The 27,343-nt window shown below is 41.8% G+C and overlaps 1 protein-coding gene across 3 annotated transcripts in view; it reads right to left on the bottom strand.

The window, feature by feature from the left end:
- The window catches only part of stx17 (syntaxin 17), a 74,921-nt gene that overhangs the window by 4,022 nt on the left and 43,556 nt on the right, over window positions 1–27,343 (bottom strand). For all 3 annotated transcript variants that reach the window (XM_052016504.1, XM_052016503.1, XM_052016506.1), the window contains 2 exons: window positions 13,041–13,269; window positions 3,273–3,397 (listed from right to left, as the gene is read on the bottom strand). In XM_052016504.1, the coding sequence (XP_051872464.1) occupies window positions 3,273–3,397; window positions 13,041–13,269 (354 nt within the window). The remainder of the gene's footprint in view (window positions 1–3,272; window positions 3,398–13,040; window positions 13,270–27,343) is intronic.

The raw sequence follows: 27,343 nt of genomic DNA, 5'->3' as shown, positions 1-27,343 counted from the left end.
CTGTTGGCCCTGAAGGAGGTGGTGATGAGCCACTTTCTTGTACAGCTGCAGTCCTTTTGGTGAAGGTACTCCCACAATGCTGCTGTGGAGGGACTTGCAGGTTTTAGATAACATGATAATGAAGGAACAGCACTGTACTTCCAAGTCGAGATGGTCAGTGACTTGGAATGGAACTAGCAGACGGTGGTCTTGTCCCTCTTGATAGTAAAAGCCAGAGTAGCTTAGGTAAGTTGCCTTAAAGCATTTTTGTAGATTGTACACACTGTAGCCATGGTGCACCGGTTGCGGATGGGACAAATGTTCAAGGTGCTGGACTAGGATGCAAATCCAGCAGACCACTTTGCCGTGGAAAGGGTTAAGCATCTTGATTCTTGGTAGACCAGCACTCATTATAGACGAATGGAGTGTGCTGCAGTGCCTTGTGAACGGTGAAAAGTTGTTGAGGTGTCAAGAGGCGAGTCACTCACTGGAGAACACCCAGCTTCTGACCTGCTCTCATTGCCGCAGAATTTTTGTATCTGGTCCAGTTGCGTTTCTGGTTAATGGTGATTATCAAGAAGGTTAATTATAGATGACTCTCTGATGATAATGCCATTAATTGTCAAGGTTTGCAACTTCACAAAGCACTGGTTAGGCCACACTTGGAACACTGTGTGCAGTTCTAGTCACCATACTTTATGCAGAGGCAATCATGTCTCACAAATTTGATTTTCGTTTTGAAGAGGTGACCAAGAGGATTGACAAAGGCAAGGAGATAGACACTGTCTACAAGGACTTTAGCAAGTCCTTTGAAAAGGTCCCGTATGACAGGCTGGTCCAGAAGGTTAGAACTTATGGGATTCAGGGTGATGCAAACTGGATACAAAATTGGCTTAGAGGTAGGAGTCAGAGGATGGTAGTGGAAGGTTGTTTCTCAGATTGGAGGCCTGTGACCAGTGGTGTGCTGCAGGGATCAGTACTGGGTCCTCTGTTATTTTTTGTCTATATTAACGATATGGATGAGAATGTAGGTGGCATGATTAATAAGTATGCAGATGACACCTAGGCTGGTGGTATGGTGGACAGTTAAGGTCGTTTAAGGTTACAACAGGATTTAGATCAATTGGGAAAGTGGGCCAAGGAGCGGCAAATGGAATTTAATTCAGGCAAGTGCAAAGTGATGGATTTTAAGTTAAACCAGGCCAGGACATTTACAGTGAATGGCAGGACCCTGGGGAGTGTTCCAGAAAAGCAAGCCCTAGGGGTATGAGTACATAGTTCCCTGAAAGAGGCAAAACGGGTGGTGAAGAAAGCATATGGCATGTTTGCCTTTGTCAGCGTGGCATTGAGTACAAGAGTTGGGACATCATGTTACGATTGTGTGCAGTTCTGGTTGCTGCACTCTAGGAAGGATGTGATTAAGCTAAAGGGTGCAGAAAAGATCCAAAAGATGCACTGGAGGGCTTGAGTTATAAGGAGAGATTGGATGATTGGAGATTTATAAAAAGAGATTGGATGATCGGGAGGAGAGATTGGGCCTGGAGCGCAGGAGGCTGAGGGGTGATCCGATAGAGATTTATAAAATTCCAAGGAGGCATAGATAGGGTAGATAGTCTTTTTCCCAGGATAGGAGAGTCCACAACTTTTCACACAGAGCATGCTGGGTATATGGAACAAACTGTCAGAGGAGATGGGTAAAATTACAAAGTTTCAAAAACATTTGGACAGGTACATGGATAGGAAGGGTTTAGGGGGACATGGACCAAATGCAGGCGAATGTGATTAGCTTAGATAGATATCTTGGTTGGCATGGACAAGTTGGGCTGAGTAGCCTGCTTCCATGCTGTATAGCTCTATGAATCTATACTATAGGAAGTGTGTGATTGTGCTGGAGAGAGTGCAGAGGAGATTCACCAGGCAGGATGTTGCCTGCATTGGAGGATTTTAGTTATGGGGAGAAATTGGATGCTGTACTTTTTTCTCTGCAGTGAAAAAAGCTGAGGGGTGACCTGACAGAAGTGTATAAGAGAGGCAGAGAATAGGGTAGATAGTCAAAATCTTTTTCCCATAGGGTCATCAAAAAGAGCATAGTTTTAGAGCAGGAGGAAAGAGTTTTAAGGAGGCAAGTTTATTTTACACAGAAAGTAGCTGATATCTGGAACATGCTGGCAGAGGAGGTGGTGGAATCAGATACTATTACTGTGTTAAAGAGGCATTTAAACAGACATTTAAATAGGTAAGGCATAGAGAGATATGGACCTAATGTGAACAAATGAGATTAGTGTAGATGGACAAAAAGGTAGACATGGACGTGGTGGATCAAAGAGCCCATTTCTACGTTGTACAACTCTGATTATGATAGGTGATTAGACTCTCTTGTTGGACACGGTTACTGCCTAGTACTTGTGTGGCAGAAATGTAATTTCTGTACTTATCAGCTCATGCCTGAATGAAGTCTACCTCTTACCAGATGTAGTCATGGGCTGCTTCATATTCTGAAGAACTGTAAATGGAATGAGAATTGTGCAATCATCAGTGAACAGCTGACCTTGCGTTGAAAAGTCATGGATGAAGCAACTGAAGATGACTGCCTGATGAATTCCTGAATTGATGCCTTGGGGCTTGGGTGATTGAGCTTCAACAAGCATCACCAAACTCCTTGGTGCAAGGTATGGCTTCGACCACTGGAGTAGTTTCTCCTCGATGCAGAGTTTTACTGGGGCTGTGTGGTGTCAATGGCAGTCACAACCACCTCACCTCTGAAATTCAACTCTTGGGCCAAGGCTGTGATGAGTTCTGGAGCTGAGTTGTCCTGGCAAAGCTCAAACACAGCATCAGTGAGCAGGTTTTTAGTGAATAATTGCCACTTGATGGCACTGTTATCAATACCTTCTATTGCTTTCCTGATGACTGAGAGAGTAGACTGATTAAACAGTCGGGATTTGTCCTGTTTTTTCTGGACAAGACAAACCTGGGTGAGGGTGTCTGCTTCCATTTTCTTTGTACTATCCAGTTGCTAGTCCGTTTAAAATCAACACATTGCTGTGGATATGGAGTCAAATATTAGCCGGATTGGTTATGGACGGTAGATTTCCTCCTCCAAACTGATCCAGATGAGTTTTAACAACAATCTGACAGTTTGTGAAAATAAAATAATCTAGAATTTAACAAAATAAATAACTGACCTGTAGTGAGATTTGAACTGGATTACTAGTCCAGTCATGTTACTTCTGTCCCACCACCGTACCAACAATTTCTCATTGTTGACCTAAATTTAAGACAGAATTACTTGCCTCTTCTAGGTTTTCCCATGATTCAGCTGCGTCATGATCTTGCGGAATCTGTGGCAGGGGCACATTCAGCTGAACCGAATGTTGGTGCAGTGGTGAGCCAGAGTCTTGTGAACCCGTGAATGTTCCTGTAGCAATAAAAGCTGCTCAGGGCCAAAACGCTACAATATTTAGTCACACAAATTCTGTCTTAAAGGTGTGGATTTGCAGCCAATTTCTATTTCAAGTGCCCCTTTGAGGAAATTATTGACAACCTTATTTTAGCAAATAGTCCCATTGTTTACTTCTGCTATAAATTACTTCATTCAAATAAATTTACTTCAAGGGATTTAATTTCACTGCCGTAAAAAAAATTCTTGGGTACAAAGAGATCACTTCTCGTAATTTATAAAACTGGCAGGTCTGTCACAATAAAAGAGTTGCGGTCATAAATCTTTCTAATCTGAGCCTGTTTCTCACTGCCTGCTCTTGACAACTTCATTAAAGCAGTAAAAACTTCCTCAGATATTACCCCATCTAATGGAGTAACATCTGCTATGGGAATCTGTGACAGCCATTGGCACCCACTTACATTTTTGCAAACTTTACTGACCTAGCATCTACAAGGAAGAATTTCAAGATGCATCTTTCCAGTTTATAGTTGTCTCCCGATTTCATTGTGCTTTACCCATCCCACGGGCAATGTTGATTCTATGCCACATACATTACCACTACAATTTTTATACTGCAAATAATGCCTTTGAACAAGGGTGTTCAAGTAGCACGGCAGATCTTATTACTGAATTGTATTACCTTAATTCTGCTCGAAGCTTTCTCTGAACTTGGTAGGATGCATGTAATCTGGGAGTCTCCAGATAAAATGTTTCAGTAAATAGCTGGATTTTCTGTATTTCTGTTTCTTTCTGAAACTAATTAAAGCCTGGGTATTCTCAAAATTACTTTTGTTGTCTTGCAAAAGATGTCCATTTAAAAATAATCCCAATCATCCCTCTAATAAAATATATGAGGAATCCAACTAGTGATTTATTAGTGCAGAGGTCAGACTGGGGAAAGGCAAATAGTAGTATTCCACAGGATTCAGTATTGGGGTATTTGATCTACTTTGATGACCTGGACTTAGGAAAATAAGCCACAGTTTCCAAATTTGCACAGACACAACAGATGGCAGAATTGTGAACTCTGAAAAGGACAATAGGCTGCAGCAAGTATAAACTGCTTGATGGAATGGCAAATGCATGGCAGATTAAGCTTAATGTGGAGAAGTGCAAGGTGATGTATTTTGATAGGAAGAATAAGGAAAGGCAATATAGAATGAAGGATACTGTTCTAAAAGGGGTGAGAGGGATGGGGAGAGGAACCCAAGGAGTATGTGTGCATAAGTCAATGAAAGTGGCAGGACAGGTTGAGAAAGTGGGTAATAACACGTACACAATTCTGGGAATTGTCAGTAGAGGCATAGAGTATAAAAGCAGGGAAGTTATGCTGAACTTTTATAAAACACTGTTCCCTTTCTGCTGGAGAATTGCATTTAATTCTGGACATCATATTATAGAAAGCATGTAAAAGCATCAGCGAAAGTCAAGAAGAAATTTATGAGACTTTCCTGGGATGAGGGACAGCAGTTACAAGGTTAGAGAGGCTGGGACTGCTTTGTTAAAGATGAAAAAGCTGAGGGGAAATTTAATAGAAATGTATAAAATATTGAGGGTTCTGGACAGAGTGGATAGTGGGAGCCTGCTGGAGGACACATACTATATATAAAAAATGAAAAGGAAAGGAATTAAGAGTGACATGAGAACTTTTTATTTATGTGGTTGAAACCTGGAATACAATACCTGCAGATGTCCTGGAATACACTACCACTAGTGTGGTGCTGGGGGGTGAGGGTGGGGCAGGAACCAGAGCGGTAGGTCAGCAGGTGGAGGGATTGAGGGGAAGGCAGAGGTTAGGTCAAGTAAGGCTGAGAGGAAGAACAGGCAGGGTCTGGTTAATGAACATGGACTGAAGTGTATTTATTTCAATGCAAGGAGTATTACTGGTAAAGCAAAATGAACTTAGGGCCTCGACTAGTACATAGAACTATGATGTTATAGTCATCAGAGACTTGGTTGAGAGAAGGGCAGGACTGGAGGCTCAACGTTCCAGGATTCAGATTTTTCAGATGGGACACATAGGGATGTAAAAGAGGTGGGCGAGTTGTACTACTGATCAGGGAGAAGGTCACAGTGCCACTTAGGATGTCTTGGGAGGCCTCATCCAGTGAGGCAACATGGTTAGTACTCAGGAATAAGAAAGGTGCATTCATTATGATGGGGTTATACTCTAGGCCTTCCAATAGCCAGCGGGAAATAAGAGGAACATATATATATGCAAGCAGATTATTGAAAGATGTAAAAGCAACAGGGTACTTGATGTGGGTGACTTTAATTTTCCCAATATTAATTGGACTCTCTTAGCGCCAGAGGCTTACATGGGGCAGACTTTTCTAGGTACATCCAGGTGAGTTTCTCGACACAGTATGAAATTAGAGAATTCAATGTTCATGCCATTGGGTTGTAGGCTACCCAGACGGAATATGAGGTGCTATTCTTCTAGTTTGTGTTTAGCCTCACCCTGGCAGTGGAGGAGCCGAAGACAGACATACTAATGCAGGAATGGGGAGGGGAATTAAAATGGCTTACAAATGGGAGCTCCAGAAGACCATGGTGGATGGATGCCAGGTGCTCAGTAAAGCGGTCGCCTAGTTTGAGCTTGGTCTCACCAATGTAGAGGAAGCCACTCTTCCTAACCTGGATTCACCCATCACTTGCCAGCTCTTGCTCCGTCCCTTCCTCTCACTGCTTTATATGGGCTATCTTCCCCTCTTATCTTTCAGTCCAGATGAAGGGTCTCAACCCAAAACGTTGACTGTCCATTTCCCTCTACAGATGCTGCCTGACCCACTGAGTTCCTCCACCAGTTTGTTTTTTTTCAGTCCAGATTCCAGCATTTACAGTCTCTTGTGGCTCCACATCCCATCCCTACCCTGGCTACTCTACCACTCATGCCAGTGGTGTTTAACATTGAAATATTGTTTTATTATGACATTTCCTTTTAGAATTTAAACAATGTAATTTGGTTGCATCTATAATTAGATTTATGGTTAGATAGTTATCATTATTTGGTCACATGGGTGAACGATTTGGTTAACGTTGGTTGCCTAAAAGAAAGTTTGAAAACCATTGCTTTAGACTATTCCACAGATAAGTCTTGTCACAGTTCCTTTCCTCATCTATATACCACTCCCCCCCTCTTCAATCTCCTTCACGTTTACAGTCTCTTTTCATAAACTCAGACTGTTAACTTCTGTATGTTCTGTTTGCTATTTAACCCAACAGTTCTGACAGGGCTTACAATCACCTCCATTTGAAACTCTTTACTCAACCTTCTCCAGTCTTAATACATTTTTCCTTAATCCATCAGAAACACTTATCAAATTTTCAACATCCCTCCTAATATTCCCTTATTGGTCAGGCCTCTGTTCCTTAACTTATTGCAGCCACTCTGCAATGCAACTTTGGTGATTTTATTCATTGAAGCTATTAAATAAATGCAAATTATTGTTCAAGTAAAGGCCAATCATTTAATCAAATTAAACATCCTTTAGGAATTGTTAAACGCACTTAGTCCTAATCACTTTATTGACTTGCCTTACTTAAATTGATGAGTTTCTTTTAAGCCTTTGATTAGTGTCAGTCTGCATAGCAACTATAAACCTTGAGAAAAAGGTTTGTGGAAGAGTTTACAGAGACAGAGGTAGGAATTACCTTATAATCACAATGTTATGATATTATTACTCTATGATTGTCTTATTGCTGTTTATTCTTTAGCAGTAGAAAAATGTGAAAATTTACTGTAGTTTGTGGAGCAGCCAGAGGGAGAGTAAGCCAGTGTTCAATTGGTAAGTAAAGATGCTTTGGCTCATGAGGCTTTGGCAAGCAGAGGAATAGGTAAGGTTCTTTGAAATTTCTTTTTAGTCTTTCAGGGTGGCAGTTAGGGTAGTGGTATGCTCCTCCTGCAGGATGTGGGAGATTAGGGAGACTTCCAGTGTCCCTGAGGACCACACCTATGAGAAGTGTGTCCAGCTGTGTGAGCAGCCAGAAGTTATTCTGCATCTCGGCACAAGTGAATAGATAGAGAAAGGGACGAGGTTCTGCAGAGTGAATACAGGGAGCTAGAGGAGAAGTTAAAAAGCAGGGCCTCGAGGATTACTTCCAGTACCACGTGCTAGTGAGGGTAGGAATAGGAGGATGTGGCAAATGAATGCTTGCCTGAAAAATTGGTGTAGGGGGCAGAGATTCAGATTTTTGGACCATTGGGATCTCTTCTGGGACAGGTTACACCTGAACTGGAGGGAGCCCAATATCCTGGCAGGCAGAATTACCAAATGCTGCTAGGGTGGGTTTAAACTAGATTGGCAGGGAAGTGGGATCCCAAGCATCTGGGAGGCAAATGAGAGGCTGGAAAATGATGCAGAAGTCAGTGACAGCAAGTTGAACAGGCAGGAGAATGGCAGGGAATGAAGAAAGCCTACTGGATTAAATTCCATTTTATTTCAATATGAGAGGCATGACAGGTAAGGCAGTTGAACTTCAGGCTTGGATAGCTACGTGGGACTGGGACATTATAGCCATTACAGAAACCCTGCTAAGGGAGGGACAAGACTGGCAGCTTAATGTTCTGGGGTACAGGCGCTTTAAGTGGGAAAGAGGGGAGGGGGAGTTGCACTTTTGATTAAGGGAAATGTCACGGCAATAGTCAGAGATGAAATTACTGAAGGATCATCCAGTGAGGCTCTATGGCTGCAGTTAAGAAATAAGAAGGGGACAATCACATTGTTGGGATTGTACTATCGGCCCCCAAATGGTCAGTGGGAATGAGAAGAACAAGTATGCAGGGAGATTGTGGAGAGTTGTAAGAATAACAGGATTGTCATAGTAGGGGATTTTAACTTTCCTAACATAGACTGGGACTGCTATACTGTTAAAGGCTTAGATGGGGTGGAATTTTGTTAAGTACATTCAGGAAACTTTCCTTTGGCAATATATAGAGGGCCCTACTAGGGAGAGGGCAAAGCTCGACCGACTCTTGGGTAATAGGGCAGGGCAGGTGACTGAGGTAACAGTGGGGAAGCACTTTGGGACCAGTGACCATAGTTCTATTAGTCCTAATACAGTTATGGAAAGGAACCTCTGGACCAGTTCTGTCCAAGTTCTAAATTGGGGCAAGGCAAATTTTGACGGCATGAAACAGAAGCTTGCAAAGGTTGATTGGAGTAGGTTGTTTAGAGGCAAAGGGACCACAGGCAAGTGGGAAGCTTTTAAAGGTGAGATAGTGAGAGCTCAAGGTCTGCACGTTCCTGTTAGATTGAAGGGCAAGGCTGGCAGGAGTAGGGAACCCTAAATGAAGAGGGATATTGAGGCCTCAGCCAGAAAAAAGGAGGCATGGGTCAGGTACAGGCAGCTGGGATCAAGCAAATCCCTGAAGGAGTATAGGTGATGAAGGAGTATAGGTGATGCAGGAGTGTCCTTGAGAAGGAAATCAGGAGGGCAAAAAGAGGGCATGAGATAGCTTTGGCAAGGAATATTAAGGAAAATCCAAAGAGATTTTAAGGGAAAAAGAGTAACTAGAGAGAGAATAGGCCCCCTCAAAGACCAAAGGGGTCATCTTTGTGTGGAGCTGCAGGAGATGGGCAAGGTCCTTAATGAATATTTCTCTTGTTTTTACCGTGGAGAAAGACATAAAGACTTCAGAACTAGGAAAAGCAAATGGAGAGGTCTTCAGGAAAGTCCCCATTACTGTAGAGGAGGTGCTGGATATCTTAAAAGGTATGAAGGTAGACAAATCTCCAGGGCCAGACTATGTATATCCAAGAACACTGGGAAACTAGAGAAGAAATTGTGGGAACCCTGGCTGAGATATTTGCATCAGCATTAACCACGGGTGAGGTGCTGGGTAGCAAATGTTGTGCCTTTATTTATGAAAGGAGGCAATGAAAAACCTGTGAACTATAGACGAGTAAGTCTAACGTCTGTGGTAGGTAATTTATTGGAGAGGATTCTGAGGGACAAGATAAATGTACATCTGGAAAGACTAGTTGATTAGGGGTAGTCAGCATGGCTTTGTACATGGGAGATCATGTCTTACGAACTTGATTGAGTTTTTTGATGAGGTGACCAAGGAAATTGATGATGGTAGGGCGATAGACATGGTTTAAATAGACTTTAGTAAGGCCCTTGATAAGGTTCCACATGGTAGGCAGCTCTGGAAGGTTAGATCACATGGAATCCAGGGAGAGCTGCTAATTTGGATACACAATTGGCTTGATGGTAGAAAGCAGAGGGTGATGGTGGAAGATTGTTTCTCAGACTGGAGGTCTGTGACTAGTGATGTGCCTGGGGTCAGTGCTGGGCCCATTGTTGTTTGTATCTATATCAAGGATTTGGATAAGAATGTACAGGGCATGATTTGTAAGTTTGCTGATGACACTAAAATAGGTGGTATAGTGGACAATGAAGAAGGTTATCAAAAATTACAGGGGGATCTTGATCAGCTGAGTAAGTGGGCAGAGGAATGACAAATGGAGTTTAATTCAGATACATGTGAGGTGTTGCATTTTGGAAAGTCAAATCCAGGTAGGACCTTCATAATTGAGGGCATTAAGTATAAAATTTGGGAGATCATGGTGAGGTTGTGAAAGACACTGGTGAAACCTCATTTGGAATAGAGTGTTCAGTTTTGGTCACCCTGCTTTCAAAGAGATGGTGTTAAACTGGAAAGAGTGCAGAAAAGATTTACAAGGATTTTGCCAGGACTTGAAGGACTGAGTTATAGGGAGAACATAGAACATTACAGCACAGTGCAGGCCTTTTGGCCCATGATGTGCCGACATTTTATCCTGCTCTAAGGTTAATCTAACCCTTCCCTCCCACATAGCGCCCCATTTCTCTACCATTCATGTGTCTATCTAAGAGTCTCTTAAATGTCCCTAATGTACTGCCCCCACAACCTCTGCCAGCTGTGTGTTCCACGCACCCACCACTCTCTGTTTAAAAAAATTACCCCTGATATCCCCCTTATATCTTCCTCCAATCACCTTAAAATTATGTCCCCTCATGTTAGCCATTGTTGCCCTGGGAAAAAGTCTGACTGTCCACTCGATCCATGCCTCTTAACATCTTGTACACCTCTATCAAGTCACCTCTCATCCTCCTTCTCTCCAAAGAGAAGCCCTAGCTCAGTAATTTGCCCACCACTGAAGTAAGACTCACTGGTCTGTAATTCCCAGGGTTATCCCTACTCCCCTTCTTAAACAAAGGAACAACATTTGCCACCCTCCAATCATCTGGCACTACTTCTGTGGCCAGTGAGGATGCAAAGATCATCGCCAAAGGTGCAGCAATCTCTTCCCTCGTTTCCCGTAATAACCTTGGATATATTCCATCTGGCTCCGGTGACTTATCTATCCTAATGTTTTTCAAAAGTTCCAGCACATCCTCTTTCCTTACGTCAACGTGCCCTAGCGTATCAGCCCATTGTACGCCATCCTCACAAATGTCAAGGTCTCTCTCTGTCTGGTGAATACTGAAGCAAAGTATTCATTAAGGACCTCCCCTACCTCTTCCGACTCCAGGCACATGTTTCCTCTTTTATCTCTGATCGGTCCTACCCTCACTCTAGTCATCCTCTTATTCTTCACATACGTGTAGAACGCCTTGGGGTTTTCCTTGATCCTACTTGCCAAGGACTTCTCATGCCCCTTTCTAGCTCTCCTAAGTTCATTCTTAAGCTCCTTCCTGGCTACCTTGTAACTCTCCAGAGACCTCTCTGATCCATGCTTTCTAAACCTCGGGTAAGCTTCTTTCTTCCTCTTGACAAGATATTCTACATCTCTTGTCAACCACGGTTCCTTCACTCTACCATCCTTGCCCTGCCTCAGTGGGACAAACCTATCCAGAACCCCATGCAAGTATTCCTTAAACAACCCCCACATTTCCGCTGTGTACTTCCCCAAGAACACTTGTGGCCAATTTACACTCCCAAGTTCCTGCCTAATAGCATCATAACTCCCCCTCCCCCAGCTAAATACTTTTCCATATCATCTGTTCCTATCCCTCTCCAAGGCTATGGTAAAGGTCATGGAGTTATGGTCACTATCTCCAAAATGCTCTCCCACCAAGAGATCTGAAACCTGATCAGGCTCATTGCCTAGTACCAGGTCCAGTATGGCCTCTCCTCTAGTCGGCCTGTCCACATACTGCGTAAGAAATCCTTCCTAGACACACCTAACAAACTCCTTCCCATCTATCCCCTTTACACCAAGGAGGTGTCAATCAATATTAGGGAAGTTGAAATCACCCATGACAATAACCCTGTTATTTTTTCACCTCTCCAGTCTGCCTCCAGATCTGCTCCTCAGCGTCGCTATTGCTACTGGGGGGTCTGTAGAATATTCCCAATATTGTGATCACTCCCTTCCTGTTTCTGACTTCCACCCACACTGATTCAGTGGATGATCCCTCCAGGTTGGACAGGCTAGGACTTCATTCCTTGGAGCATAGGAGAGGTATATAAAATTATGAGGGCCATAGATAGGTGCACTCTGTCTATTCCCACGGTTGGGGAATCAAGAACTAGAGAGCATAGGTTTAAGGTGAGAGGGGAAAGATTTAATAGGAACCGGAGGGGCAATCTTTTTACGCAAAGGGTGGTATCTATGGAGAACGAGCTGCCGGAGGAAGTGGTTGGGGTACGTACAATAACAACTTTTAAAAGACATGAATTGCAAAGGTTTAGAAGTGTATGGGCCAAACGCTGGCAAATGGGACTAGCTTTGATGGGACATCTTGGTCATCATGGACCAGTTGAGCCGAAGGGCCTGTTTCCATGCTGTATAACTCTAAATTGTGCTGCCTAACAATCACAGACAAAATAATATGAGATCACAGTATGAAATAAATCATTCTGTCAGTATTCACTGCATACACTAGGAATTTATCCAGACAACTTAGAAGTCTGTAATACAGAAAGGTTTTAAGGCTCACTGAGAGAGTGCTCTAAAATGCAGTAATGCCAACTTGAAAATGTTATGCCACTCTTTCTCCCCAATGACTTCCATAAGCAAAATAGTGAGACTATAAGAGCTCACACAAGAGACTGCAGGTGCTGGAATCTGGAGCAGCCCTGATGCAGGGTTTTGACCTGAAACGTCAACAATTTCTTTCCTCCCACAAATGCTGCAGTTCCTCCAGTACATTGTTTTTTTGCTCAGGGGTCATTGCTATCATGGCATAAAGCAGTCAGCAATTTCTAGATCTGGCATATGCAATAATTAAAGGAGATAATCAAAAGATTTAATTCCTTCAGATTTAAAATTTGGGAGATTTTTCAAAACTAAATAACAACATTACTTTTCATTCTGACTCTTATCTCTCTCTTATCCTGTCCTTATTTTAATTTCTACAAAGACACTTTGCAATTGGTACCTGTATGAAGGAGAACAACAATAGGATAAATGACATTCAAAAAGAATATTGTTCTAACTACACCCAATATCAGAGAAAATGCACACACAAGGTGCAGAAAGATAATCAAATTGTATCACTTCATCCTCCTTGCCAATTAGTATGTGTAGCTAATTAAAGCTGCACTGCTGTTTAAATAAGATGTAAATAAACAACCGGTAAAATGGTCTTCTTTAATGTTTCTTTACAGTACTAAACAATATATCACCTGCTATGGTCTGGGATCGCACTAGAGATGAGTGCGGGTCCTGCGAATTCTCTACGTTTCCATGGTCACTGTGCACTTCGGAAAGCTGTGAATGGAGTTTCAGGAACTCCTCAACAGCTGCTGCAGCCCGCTCCTTTACAGGGTTTATTATCTTCTCCAAAGCTTGAGAATCTTCATCTCTTACTCGAAGGCATATAGTTTCCATTTCCCTCATGTTAGCTTGTAGTTGCTGTGAGACAAAGTGAGGAAAAGTCACAGTCCGTAGTTAATTAGGTTTAAGTAGTTACTTTATCTTTTGCTGAACTTTCATGATCACAAAAATGAGAAATGCACCTTTCCAGTATCATTATCAACAACTCTCAGCTGAAGCACACCAATGCCAGAGGCAGAGTAATCCTCTTTCACTCTTCCCAACAAATTGCCTTAACCTCCAACTCAGAAAAGCATTTCATAAACCTATATAAATGAAAAAGCTCCAGCCTTAAAGCATTTGTTTTTAATTCCAGACCTTTAAAATAGTTTAAGCAAATCCTGACATTAAGGAAATGTGCAATTACAATGCATATTGAATTCCCTGACAACCACCACAATATCCTCCAGCATTTTAAAAAACTTTAGCTGAGTCTGATAATTCCAATATTTTTTGTTAGGTTTATCTGATGTGACCATGTACTTTTATTTATCCATTAACATTGATTAGCTATTTCCAATGAAGTTTCTTTTAATTAAATTATTATTAGTTTAGAACAAGTCCACTAACATTAACTTAAGAAACCTGAGTTGTTTGAAGCATAAGTGTTTGTCTATAAAACTGAGACCTGATCCAAGATGCAAAAATGAGGCAACACAGCCCCACCACCGGCTGGAGGATGTAAAGACAATATGACATGTTTCCACTAACAGCTTCACAATAAATGTGGAGACGCATATTTGTAGGGTGAAAGTGTTTGCAACAACATGACCAGAATGATTCTGCAGACAGTACTTATGGGCAGAAAGGAAATATCTCATCTAGTATTTTGCCAATGTAAATAGGTTAAATTTTTTTTTGGAGTCCATTTATTCAATATTTTCACATGATGTAGATCCCCTTTCAATAATTTTCCAACTTGGAGGAACGGAGTTGACGACATAATATTGCTCTGTTTCTACTGAGAAATGTTAGCCCAGTTTTTTTTTCTTTTTTGTTGTTTGTTTAGTTTATATTGTTTACAATTTTTCTTATTGATTTGGGTTTTCTTTAATTTATATTAAAAAAATTATTTTTTTAAGTTTGTATTTCGTTCACCAGCATCCAATATGCATTCACTTCTGTGTAAGAAGTTGAGGGACTTGGACAAGTATAAACATAATGCTCCATTTTTCCAGATTAAAAATTCTAATCACATAATCACATATTAAATTCTGGTCACTATATACACCATGGCCAATAATGGTATCCACAGCACAAGAAAGAGAAAAATCAGAGGAAGTCAAATCAATTTAAGAAACAATTTTTGAGAAAGGAGATCATTTAAATTAAAAATCTGCAAAGGAAAATGAATGTTTTGCAAATTTGGAAGTGGAAAAATATTAGTTAGTCTTGGGTTGTCCATGTGCATCTACAGACAACAAAGTGAAGGAAAGTGTTTTGTAGAAATGTATGCATTATTTCAGAAAGGGCATTTCAAAGTTAATGTATTTATGCAAATTAACATTATTCCATGAAAGTTCTGAGAGATATGAAAACTTTCAGTGTTAAAGGTGAGTGGTTGTGCTTAAGTCAAATGTCCAAAATCATTACAATTATTTATAAAGTGGAAAATGAATGAAAGGGGAAAATTAAAAATTGAAACATTGAGGTGGATAAATCCCCAGGGTGATGAGATATATCACAGGCTGCTATGGGAAAGAATGGAAGCGATTGCTGTGGCCCACAGGTGAGATGCAAGATGACTGGAGGACAACAAATGTGGTACCTTTATTCAAGAAGGATAAATTGAACAATGCTGATAATCACAGGTCAGTGAGTCTAACATCAGTGGTAAGAAAATTATTGGAAAAAAATTCTGAGGGACAGGATTAATGGAAGCTTGGAAAGTTAGCAGTTAATCAGGGACAGTTGGTACCAGCCAGTGGCTGATCCTGTCTGCCTAATATGATGTAGTGTAGTTGATGCAGTCCATGCGGACCCAATCAAATAACTTGTGATTTCTGTTCAAATCAATTTACAAAATAATTTTGACTCAAAAATTAGAAGAATAATTTCAAAATCAGTGCACCACAGCAAATTGGAAAGGTGGGGTGGGGGTGATGTAATTAATAAAAAACACAATTGTAACAAGATATAAGAAGCTGCTCATACATTTGCAAGAATGAAGGTTACATTGGCACATGAACTTCATTTGGTGTGAGATGTGGATTTTAGTTGGAAGATTGAGGCTACATACTGATTGGGAAAATAAAAAAAACTTGCATTTATGTTGTGTGAATCACATCCCTCTCAGGATATCGCAAAATACTTTTAAGCCCTTTATTCCTCATGATCTTTTCTAGCCTCCTCCTTATGGATCTATTCACCTCAGCTATGACTTGAGTTAGCATGTTTCATATGCTTACCATCTTTGGATAAAGCAGTTTCTTCAGAATATTCTTCTGGATTTATTATTAACTATCAAATTTCGGACTGCATTTTTCTGCTCCTAGTACATTAAGCTTGTTTATTAATTTATTTGGAACCCTTTGATATTCTGCACTGATCATCATTCCCTTCATTCTCCCCCTCAATCTCCTCCTCCTTGATTCCTCCTATTTTGGCCTGAGATTGGTTCCCTGGCAGAATTGCTGCTTTAACTGTTGATTTCTCGTGACTGCCAGATTGAACGCAGGAACAAAAGAAATAGTAGGTCATGCAGTTCCTCAAGCCTATTCGCTATTCAAAAAGATTGTGGGTGATCCTGTGCCTTAACCACTTTCCTGATTCTTTTCCATGAAAGAAATGCTAGTCTGTCTTGAATATGCCAGCCATCTACAGTCTTTAGGAGTATAGAATTCCAAAGATTTAAAACATAAAGAAATTTCTCATCTCAGTGCAAAATGGCTGACATTTTGTCTTCAAACTGTGCTATCCCTTGTTCTAGATCCTTCAGCTATAAGGAACAGCATCTTAACCACCTGCCCTGTCCATTCTTCTCAGAATCTTGTACCTTTCATTCTTCTAAACTCTTGTAAGAAAAGGCCAATTCTATTCAATCATCCCAGGAGTTAATCTAGTGAATCTACACTAAACTGACTTTAAGGCAAATATATTCTTCTTTAGGTATGACATAAGGTCTACAATAACATTCACTTGCTCTAGGTGAAAATCCCAGAGAATCTCCACATTAAACATTAACAGTTGTTGGTAAAGTCTTGACCCAGAGAGTCTTCCAATGAACTTCAAAAATCCTCTTCAAATGCAGTGCTGTCTGTTGATTTAAAGTAATCCATAAAAGGCTAATGCTTTAAATCGCACTCACAGTCCTCATCAAAGACTTCCTCACTGTTGACAGAGGTTAATAGTTTCATTGCTAGTGACGAAAACTACACTGCTTCTTCTCTGAGGATTAGGAGCCAATTTACTTGATAATACAAATTTTAATCATTCTCAGCACAGCCTTTTCTATCAGTCTTTTAAAATCCTTTACCTTTATCATTATCTTCTTGGGCAATCGCTCGGGATCAAAAGGTAACTTGCTTCCACTCTGAGTAACTGATGGAGAACCGCACGTGGGGCAGGAGTTGCCTGACGGGACAAGATGGGGTGATGGGTAGTTTGTAAATTGATGCACCCCTTTCACTAATTACACTGGCCTTCCAAGTGCTCCTGATACATAGGCTTGAGGTCTCAGTGCCATCCTAATGCTCCTCCTTGACTTTTGAGCAATCCTGTACCAGGATACTCGTGTGTTGATGGTGATGTTGCATATTTTTCAAGGAGACTTTGAGAATATCCTTAAATCTTTTCCTGTGTTTACTGGTAATTCCTTCCTGTAACGAAGCTCTGAGCAGAGTCTGGTGTTGAGCATGGTGTATGTAGGGCATTGATGCTACTGATGCTGGCTTCTGAGAGGTTGTCGATATTGGCTTGCTTATCCCATCGGTTGATTTAGAGAAATCTACAGATACAGGCTGATGGTATACCTTTGAGGCCTTGAGGTGCCCACTGCAAACAGTCTGAGTCTTAGAAGCAAATAGAAGGGCAGGGGTCATGCTGCTCAATAGACCAATAGTTTTGTAACAGGTTTGAGGCCTTGATCAACAAACGTCCTTTTTTCTCAGTTGCGGAAAGGCTGTGCTGGGACAGTGAAGGCGAGAGGAAGCTCATCATCAATTTCTGCCTTTGCTGAGAGGTTGCTCCAATAAACACAAGCGTCATCTACATATTATAGCTCAAGTACCGAGGTTGGGTGACCTTGGTTCTGGAGTGGAGGCAATGTAGCTTGAACATTTTCTGATTTGCCACCTAAAAGGGCCGCACTCCAATAGAAAGCTTATTAGAAGTGAGGTGCAGCACTGCAGCAAGAAAGATTGAAAAAGACTGTTGGGCAATGACTCAGCATTACTTGATACTGGTCTTCACTGAGGCTGGCTCTTTTATGGAGCCACTGGTTAGGATCATGGCTTCCATGCCACCTTGAAGCAGACAAAGTGGAGACAAATTTCTGTGGGTAGCCAAATCTGAGGAAGGTGATGCACAGTCTCTCTAGATTGATGAAGTTAAAGGCTTTATTCAGATTGAGAAAGGCCAGGTAGATTTGTTGGTGCTGCACCTGCATTCTTCTTGGAATTGTCACGCAGTGAAGATCATATCCATAGATCTCTAGATGGATGGAATCCATGCAATGATTTGGAAAGTAGTTGTCCAATCATTTGTTGGAGGCAGCTGAGAAAGATCCTGGCAATGACTTTCGCTGTGGCAATAAAAGCAGGGAAACCATAGTCTGACTTGCTTCCCTTCCTGAAAATGGTCACTATTACACAGTTTGTGAGGTGCCCAGCATATCCAAACCTTTCCAGATATAGGCAATGAGGTTGTGGCTTTGCAAATTAAGTTCTTCACTGCCAAGTTTTCAAACTTCAGCAGGGATAACATCTGCCCAAAAGGCCTGGATATTCTTTAGTTAGCACATGGTATTTTCAACTTCAGTAAGAAGTGGTGGTAAATTGCTCACTATTTTCAGCATTGTTTAAGTCAGCCGGTGTTGTAGCTCAGAAGCCTGTCTTGGCTACCTTGGAAGCTCTAATTAGAGTCTAAATTGCATGCTCTACAATGAGAAAAACAACTCTCAGTATGTTTAGAGACAAAACTCTTTGATTATTTTCAATTAAGATTATAAAAAAAATATTTACCACATTTTATAAATTCAGAACCCCCACCTGGCAAATGGTTTCCCAAGAAAAACAATTATCGCTTTTTTGTTGGATGAGTGCTAAAAAGGCACCTTTCTTTAACTCACGCCCTGTCCTTGGTGCTTCCTATTCATTATGGGAAGTTACTTTGCAGTTATACAAGACATTGGTGAGGTCTCACTTGGAGTGTTATGTACCGTTTTGGTCACCCTATTATAGGAAAGATGTTATTAAACTAGAAATAATACAGAAAAGGTGAGGTGATGTTGCAGCTCTATAGAACTCTGGTCAGACCACATTTGGAGTATCAGTTCTGGTCGCCTCATTATAGAAAGGATGTGGAAGCTTTAGAGAGGGTGCAGAGGAGATTTACCAGGATGTTGCCTGGATTGGAGAGCATGTCTTATGAGGATAGGTTGAGCGAGCTGGGGCTTTCCTCTTTGGAGAGAAGGAGGATGAGAGGTGGCTTGATAGAGGTGTACAAGAGGATAAGAGGCATAGATCGATTGGACAGTCAGAGACTTTTTCCCAGGGCGGCAATGGCTAACACGAGGGGACATAATTTTAAGGTGATTGGAGGAAGGTATAAGGGGGATGTCAGGGGTAAGTTTTTTACACAGGTAGTGGTGGGTGCGTGGAACACACTGCTGGCAGAGGTTGTGGGGGCAGATACATTAGGACATTTAAGATACTCTTAGATGGATACATGAATAACAGAAAAATAGGGGGCTATGTGGAAGGGAAGGGTTAGATAGAGCTTAGAGCCGGATAAAATGTTGTCACAACATTGTGGGCCGGAGGGCCTGTACTGTGCTGTAGTGTTCTATGTAAAAGATTTACCAGGATGTTGCCTGGACTAGGGGGTCTGAATTACAAGGGGAGGTTGTGTAGACTAGGACTTTAATTCCTGGAATGTAGGAGATTGAGGGGTGACCTAATAGAGGTGTATGAAATCATAAAGGGCATAGACAGGGTGAAAGCACATAGTCTTTTTCCCAGGAAGAAGGTGCTAAAAACAAGAGGGCATAGGTTTAAGATCAGAGGCAAGAGATTTAAAAGGGATATCAGGAGCAGCAGCTTCATGCAAAGGGTAGTGCGTATTTGGAATGAGCTGCCGGAAATAGTGGTTGAGGCAGGCACATTAGCAACATTTAAAAGCCATCTAGATAAGTACATGGATAGGAGAGGTTTAGAGGGCTATAGGCCAGGTGCAGACAGATGGAACTAGCTCACCAGGCAACACAGTCAGCATGGACAAGTTGGGCCGAAGGGCCTGTTTCCATGCTGTAAAACTCTGTGACTCGATTATTCAGAAGGGAGGCTAGAATCCAAAACCACGGAACAATCACAATTTAGCACCTTGCTTCAACAAATAAAATTAAGACAATAGGACTGATTTACAAAACTAGCCACCCCAGGATGAATTTTTCAAATTTTAGATATAATCCTCTGTTCTGCCCTAATAATCTCAAAGATGTAATTAAATTGCCTACTTCATACTCTTCAACAAAAATGACAAAGAAGGTTAATTTTACACTTTAAACCCTAGCTATTCAGCATTCATGTAAGTGCACTTTAAATTTTAGCCTGCAGCTATGGCAACTCAGAATTTCAGAGTCTGAGAACAAATATGAATGAGGTGACAGACAGATGTTTTCTCCCAAATCACTAAAGATTACCTACCACAAAAAAAGTGTTTTAGCGCATATGAACCCAAATTAAGTTCTTATAATTCACTACTGAAAGAAAGACCTGCAGGGAAGGAAAAGCTTTTTATAAAAGGCAGCCTGCAGTGAACCTAAAGCCACTAATTGCAGGTGAAAAGTAATGAAACCAGAAAACAGTAGCTGATCGTGTTTAAACCTATTATCCTGCTACATGCTTCCTCATTGGCATTAACCCAAAATGAAATTACTAAATGTCTCCATAAAGAGAACATATTTAGAAGCAGTCAAACAGATTTTTAAAGAGATAAAATATGTTGAATAAACTTAATTGGGTTCTTTGAGGTTGCAGCAGATATAGATTAAGGGGTAAATGCAATAGATCAGAATCAGATTTATTATCACTGACTTGTATGATGTGAAATTCATTGTTTTGCGGCAGCAGTGCAAAGACATAAAATGACTATAAATTACAAAAATAATAAATAGTGCAAATAAAAAGGAATAACGGAGGTAATGCTCATGGGTTTGTGGACCATTCAGAAATCTGATGGAGAGGAAGAAGCTGTTTGAGTAGTTCAGTGTGGGTCTTCAGGCTCCTGTACTTCCTCCCTGATGGTAGTAACAAGAAGGACAATTTGACATAGTAGTGATGTTCCTCTGGGTTCATTTCAGTGGCAAGTTTCTATGTACTGTTCATCAATAATTTATACAAAGGAGTGGTGTCCTTATTTGCTAACAATACTAAAGTAGCAAGTATAGCCAGTATAAAAAGAAACCCCAAGGAATGCTCTGCATTCAGGGAGTACACAGTATCTGAATTCATCCAGCAGTCTGCTGAATTTCAGTATTTTGTTTGATTTGTTTCAGGTCAAATTACACCATGCCTTGGAGCTCCCAGAGTTCACTTGGGTGGTTATTCCCCCGAAGATGACAGATACATCAGACTGGAATCTCTTCTGAATTGACAGCTTTTATTAAATAGTTACTCTATGGGTGTTTGTGTAATCAATTTCATTATTTTACAGGGAAAGAAAAGAGGAACACTGGAACTGAAGTGACTTGCATTTCTTCTTTTGCTTGTTTTGATTGCAAGCATCAAATTAGCCTGCTTCTAATCTTCCAGTACCTGACCAGCATCTACTGAAGCCTTCATAATGATTGCCAGTGAATATATTTACTTTGAATTTATTTGATTAGTCTGTCTCAGATTTTCATTTATAGTAATGATGTTGATTTTGCTTAATACATTGTTTGTTTAGAGGGACAAGTTGTTTATCAGTTTATAAATATTTTGGAGGAAGCATCCAGAATAGTATCCATCAAATATAGCTGTTTAGTTATGTGCAAGTTTTTTTGGTCTGCTGAATCACTACAGGTTTAAGATGTTTCAGTTTATCTTGAAATGAACAAAAAACAATGTAACTTTACTTAATAGTTGAGGTATAGATCCTAGATTAACTGCTTGAGGAACAAAGGCAACAACTACTATCATTACTCTGAGTTGCATTCACCATTCCTTGCCTTAACAATGGAAAATTGGTACTGTAACATTCACAATGAGAAACATTAAATTAATTATCCTGTTGCAAAAGGCAAGAGCACACTGGAGTTTCATTATATCTAACTTCAGAAGACATTCAAGAACAATCCCCATTAATGTTTAAAGATTTGCCTTAGGAGAGAAACAGAAGCTGAGAGACCAAGGAGCAGCTGGTCCCTCACAGGTCCAGGCTAATTTAGAAGGGCCAATAAAAAGGAGGTCATGTCAAGTGGAGCGGCCATTTTGGAGGGGCCATTTTCGGAGTGGACAGAGTCAGAGTGAGTGGCTTTGGCACAACAGGCTTCGGCATCAAGAGGCGGAGGCCATCTGCAACAACACTGGTGAGTAGCTGGTAAGTAAAGGTAAGGTTTACTGTTATAACTTTTAAGTAGACTACAGCTAGGTAAGAAAAAATAGTTCAGATGGAGGGCAAAGCAATGTGGGAGCTAGTGGACCCTGCTGTGGTGCACGGTGACCACATCTGCAGTAAGTGCTTGAGGCTGGAGGAACTTCGGCTCAGAATTAATGAGCTGGAGTCGCAGCTTCAAATACTGCGAAGCATGAGGGAGGGAGAGAGTTATGTAGATGCTGTGCATCGGGAGGCAGTCACCTCCCCCACCCCCACCCTTAGAGCAGGTACTTCTAGGGTCCAGGAGGCAGATAGATGGGTGACTGTCAGGGGAAAGAAAAAGAAAAAGGGAACAGGCAGACAGAGCAGAGGATCCCAGAGGCTGTTCCCCTCAAAAACAGGTATTCTGCTTTGGATGCTGTTGAGGTGGATGACCTACAGGGATCAAGCGGCAGTAGCCAGGTCTCCGGCACTGGGACTGGTCCTGCAGCTCAGAAGGGAAGGGAGGAGAAGAGGAGGACAATAGTGATAGGGGACTTGATAGTCAGGGGAACAGACAGGAGGTTCTGTGGACATGAGCGAGAATCCCGGATGGTATGTTGCCTCCCAGGTGCCAGGGTCCAGGATGTCTCTGATCAGATCCACAGCATTCTTGAGCAGGAGGGAAAGCAGCCAGAAGTCGTGGTACATATTGGTACCAATGACACAGGTAGAAAGAGGAATGAGGTCCTGAAAAGTGAGTTTAGGGAGCTAGGCAGAAGGCTGAAGAACAGGACCTCAAGGGGAGCAATCTCAGGATTGCTGCCAGTGCCATGTGATAGTGAAGGTAAGAATAGGAGGAGATAGCAGATGAATGCATGGCTGAGGAGATGGCGCAGGGGGCAAGATTTTAGATTTTTGGATCTTTGGGATCTCTTCTGGGGAAGGTGGAACCTGTACAGATTGGATGGGTTACACCTGAACTCGAGGGAGACCAATATCCTTGCACACAGGTTTGCTAGTGTGGTTTGGGAGGATTTAAACTAATTTGCAAGGGCGATGGGAACTGGAGGGATAGGTCAGTGGAAGAAGTTCATGGAGTAGAGCCAGATCTAACATCTGGAAGCAGAGTATAGGGTATAAAAGTAGTAAGGTGGATGGGCTGAAGTGCCTTTACTTAAATGCAAGAAGCATCAGGAATAAGGGCGATGAACTGAGAGCTTGTATATGATATTGTGGCACTTGCAAAGACTTGGCTGTCACCAGGGCCGGAATGAATACTGAATATTCCCAGATTTCAGTGTTTTAAAAGGGATGGGGGGGGGGGGGGAGAAGAGGAGGAGGGGTGGCATTACTGGTCAGGGATACTATTACAGCTGCAGGAAGGGAGGATAATGTAGCAGGATCCTCTCTAGAGTCAGTGTGGGTGGAAGTTAGGAACAAGAAAGGTGCAGTTACTCTACTGGGAGTATGCTATAGGCCCCCTGGTAGCAGCAAGGATACTGAGGAGCAGATCGGGAGGCAGATTTTGGAAAGGTGCAAAAGTAACATGGTTGTTATCATGGGAGACTTCAACTTCCCAAATATTGATTGGCACCTGCTTAGTACCAAAGGTTTAGACGGGGCAGAGTTTAAGCGTGTCCAGGACGGATTCCTTTCACGGATGTGGACGGACCAAGTAATGCCATATTAGATCTAGTATTAGGTAATGAACCAGGTCAGGTGACAGATCTCTCAGTGGGTGAGCATTTGCGGGACAGTGACCACCGCTCCCTATCATTTAGCATTGTGATGGACAAGGATAAGAGCAAAGAAGACAGGAAATATTTAATTGTGGAAGGACAAATTATGAGGCTATAAGGCTAGAACTTGCGAGTGTGAATTGGGATGACATTTTTGAAGGGAAATGTACTATAGAGATGTGGTCGTTGTTCAGGGATCTCTTGCAGGAAGTTAGGGATAAATTTGTCCCGGTGAGGCAGAGAAAGAATGGAAGGAACCATGGTTGACAAGAGAGGTGGAACATCTAGTTAGGAGGAAGAAGACAGCATACATAAAGTTTAGGCAGCAAGGATCAGATGGGTCTCTTGAGGAATATAGGATAGCAAGGAAGGAACTTAAGAAGGGGCTGAGGAGAGCAAGAAGGGGACATGAAAAGGCTTTGGCGAGGAGGGTTAAGGAAAACCCCAAGGCATTTTTCACTTATGTGAAGAGCAGAAGGATGACGGGAGTAAAGGTAGGACCGATTAGGGATAAAGGTGGGAAGATGTGCCTGGAAGCTGTGGAAGTGGGTGAGGTCCTCAATGAATACTTCTCTTCAGTATTCACCAAGGAGAGGGGCCTTGATGACGCTGAGGACAGTGTTGGTAAGGTTAATGTTCTAGAGCATGTAGATATCAAAAGAGGATGTGTTGGAGCTGTTAGAAAATATTAGGACAGATAAGTCCCCGGGCCCTGACAGAATATTCCCCCAGGCTGCTCCACAAGGTGAGGGAGGAGATTGCTGAGCCTTTGGCTAGGATCCTTGAGTCCTTGTTGTCCATGGAAATGGTACCAGAGGATTGGAGGGTGGAAAATGTTGTCCCCTTATTCAAAAAAGGTAGTAGAGATAGTCCAAGCAATTATAGATCAGTGAGCCTTACATCTGTGGTGGGCAAGCTGTTGGAAAGGATTCTTAGAGATCGGATCTATGGGCATTTAAAGAATCATGATCTGATCAGGGTCAGCCAGCATGGCTTTGTGAAGGGCAGATCATGTCTCACAACTTGATAGTGTTCTTTGAGAAGGTGGCCAGACAGATTGATGAGGGTAGTGCAGTAGATGTGGTCTACATGGATTTCAGTAAGACATTTGACAAGGTTCCACATGGTAGGCTTCTTCAGAAGGTCAGAGGGCATGGGATCCAGGGAAGCTTGGCCGTGTGGATTCAGAATTGACTTGCCTGTAGAAAACAGAGGGTTGTGGTGGAGGGAGTGCATTCAGATTGGAGGCCTGTGAGTAGCAGTGTCCCACAAGGATCAGTTCTGGGATCTCTGCTTTCTGTGATTTTTATTAATGACCTGGATGAGGGGGTAGAAGAGTGGGTTGGCAAGTTTGCAGATGACACAAAGGTTGGTGGTGGTGTGGATAGTGTAGAGGATTATCGAAGATTGCAGAGGAACATTGATAGCATGCAGAGCTGGGCTGAGAAGTGGCAGATGGAGTTCAATCTGGAGAAGTGTGAGGTGATACACTTTGGAAAGACAAACTCCAAGGCAGAATACAAAGTTAATGACAGGATTCTTAGTAGTGTGAAGGAGCAGGGGGATCTGGGCATCCATATCCACAGATCCCTGAAAGTTGCCTCACAGGTAGAGATGGTAGTTAAGAAAGCTTATGGGGTGTTAGCTTTCATAAGTCGAGGGAGCGAGTTTAAGAGCCGTGAGGTAATGATGCAGCTCTATAAAACTCTGGTTAGACCACACTTCGAGTACTGTGTCCAGTTCTGGTCGCCTCATTATAGGAAGGATGTGAAGCGTTGGAAAGGGTGCAGAGGAGATTTATCAGGATGCTGCCTGGTTTAGAGAGCATACATTATGGGGAGAGACTAAGGGAGCTAGGGCTTTACTCTTTGGAGAGAAGGACGATGAGAGGAGACATGATAGAGGTGTACAAGATATTAAGATGAATAGATAGAGTGGGCAGCCAGCGCCTCTTTCCCAGGGCACCAATGCTCAATACAAGAGGGCATGGCTTTAAAGTAATGGGTGGGAAGTTCAAGGGAGATATCAGAGGAAGGTTTTTTACCCAGAGAGTGGTTGGAGCATGGAATGCGCTGCCTGGGGTGGTGGTAGAGGCAGGTACATTGGTCAAATTCAAGAGATTACTAGATAAGAATATGGAGGAATTTAAAATAGAGGGATATGTGGGAGGAAGGGGTTAGATAGTATTAGGCGAGGTTTAAAGGTCGGCACAACATTGTGGGCCGAAGGGCCTATATTGTGCTATACTGTTCTATGTTCTATCGTGCAAGGGCAAAGTATACAATATATTTTGATAAAGACTGGGCTATAATCCATGATTCGACAGAATTGCCTCAAAAGGTCACAAGGCACTCAAGAAAATGTCAATGTGAAATTAAAGATCAAACCTTGAGGAATATAATTCTGCAAATTTGCTTTAGTACTAAGTAGTAAAATTTCATTACCCAAACATGGTGTGGTTTTTGGGCCACGTGTATGGTTTGGCATTATGCAAAAAAGATTTGGTGCAAATTTACGGTCTAAATGGCAACCAATTACTCCCAATCATATAAATATAATGTTAATTGAATGCCTGGTTAAAACAAAGGATTTACCTTAACATCACAGTCTTATTCTAGGCAGACTCTTGGGATAGGGGAAGGGACAATATTTGAAGTGAGAATGTCATATCTGTAATTTGAATAAGTTACCAGCCAAGGAACAGCATACGTAGGCAGCATGATTGTATGTCAAATAATTGTGGAGCTACACCTCTTTTTAAAAGAGAAATTTGAGGTGATGGCAGAAAACTGGATTGAAACGTCAAACGAAGTGCAGTGACCAGTGATGCCTTTGATGCTCTGGGAAGACTCTGCTGCTGCGCACCATTTAGGGCTGAAGGCTGCTATCTAGTTAAAGTACAGGTATGATCTACATGGAGGGAGTCATCAACCAAGATGCTGCAGGTTCTTTGTACTTTGCCTCCATTAGATAAGACTATTAGAGGGATGCATTAAGCTTTTTACTTCCCACACATATTCCTTGTAGAACCCATCAAGGATGACATGTCCAAGTCAGAAAGTCCTTTATGAGTTACAGTTCTTTCTCCAGTCATACCATTTTAAGAACTAAATACAACCCCAACATTTTTCATTGTACTTGGGTTGGATGGCAAACGTGATTAATGGGTGTAGTCCACAACTTTGGAAAAGAATAATTGCTAAAATATCCAAATGTAAGGTATGTCTGCCACCTTCAGACTTGATTATTTCAAGAAACAATTTTCTGGAAGAACTCAGCAGGTCAAGCAGCAACTGTGGGAGGAAAGGAGTTGTGAAGGTTTCAGGTCGAAACCCCACATCAGGACCTGGATGCTTTTCCCCAGATGCTGCTTGACCTTTTGAGTTCTTCCAGAAGATTGCTTGTTACTCCAGATTCTAGCATCTGCAGTCTCTTGTCTCTCTTGATTATTTCAAAGTGTTTTAGATGGCTTCTCATTACCCATGCCCTATAAACTTCAGCTCATCCAAAAATTTACTGTCTTTATTCATCCAAATTAGAATCCAAATTCTATTTTGCACCATCCCACTCACCAATGTTTGTTGGCCTACATACTTATCATCCTTGTGTTTAAATCCCTATATGGTCTTGGCTCTCTAATCTCATCTTCATTCTCA

Source organism: Pristis pectinata, chromosome 5 (genome assembly GCF_009764475.1).
Source record: "Pristis pectinata isolate sPriPec2 chromosome 5, sPriPec2.1.pri, whole genome shotgun sequence".
In the NCBI taxonomy this organism is placed as follows: domain Eukaryota; kingdom Metazoa; phylum Chordata; class Chondrichthyes; order Rhinopristiformes; family Pristidae; genus Pristis; species Pristis pectinata.
This window is presented reverse-complemented; position numbering and strand designations above follow the sequence as displayed.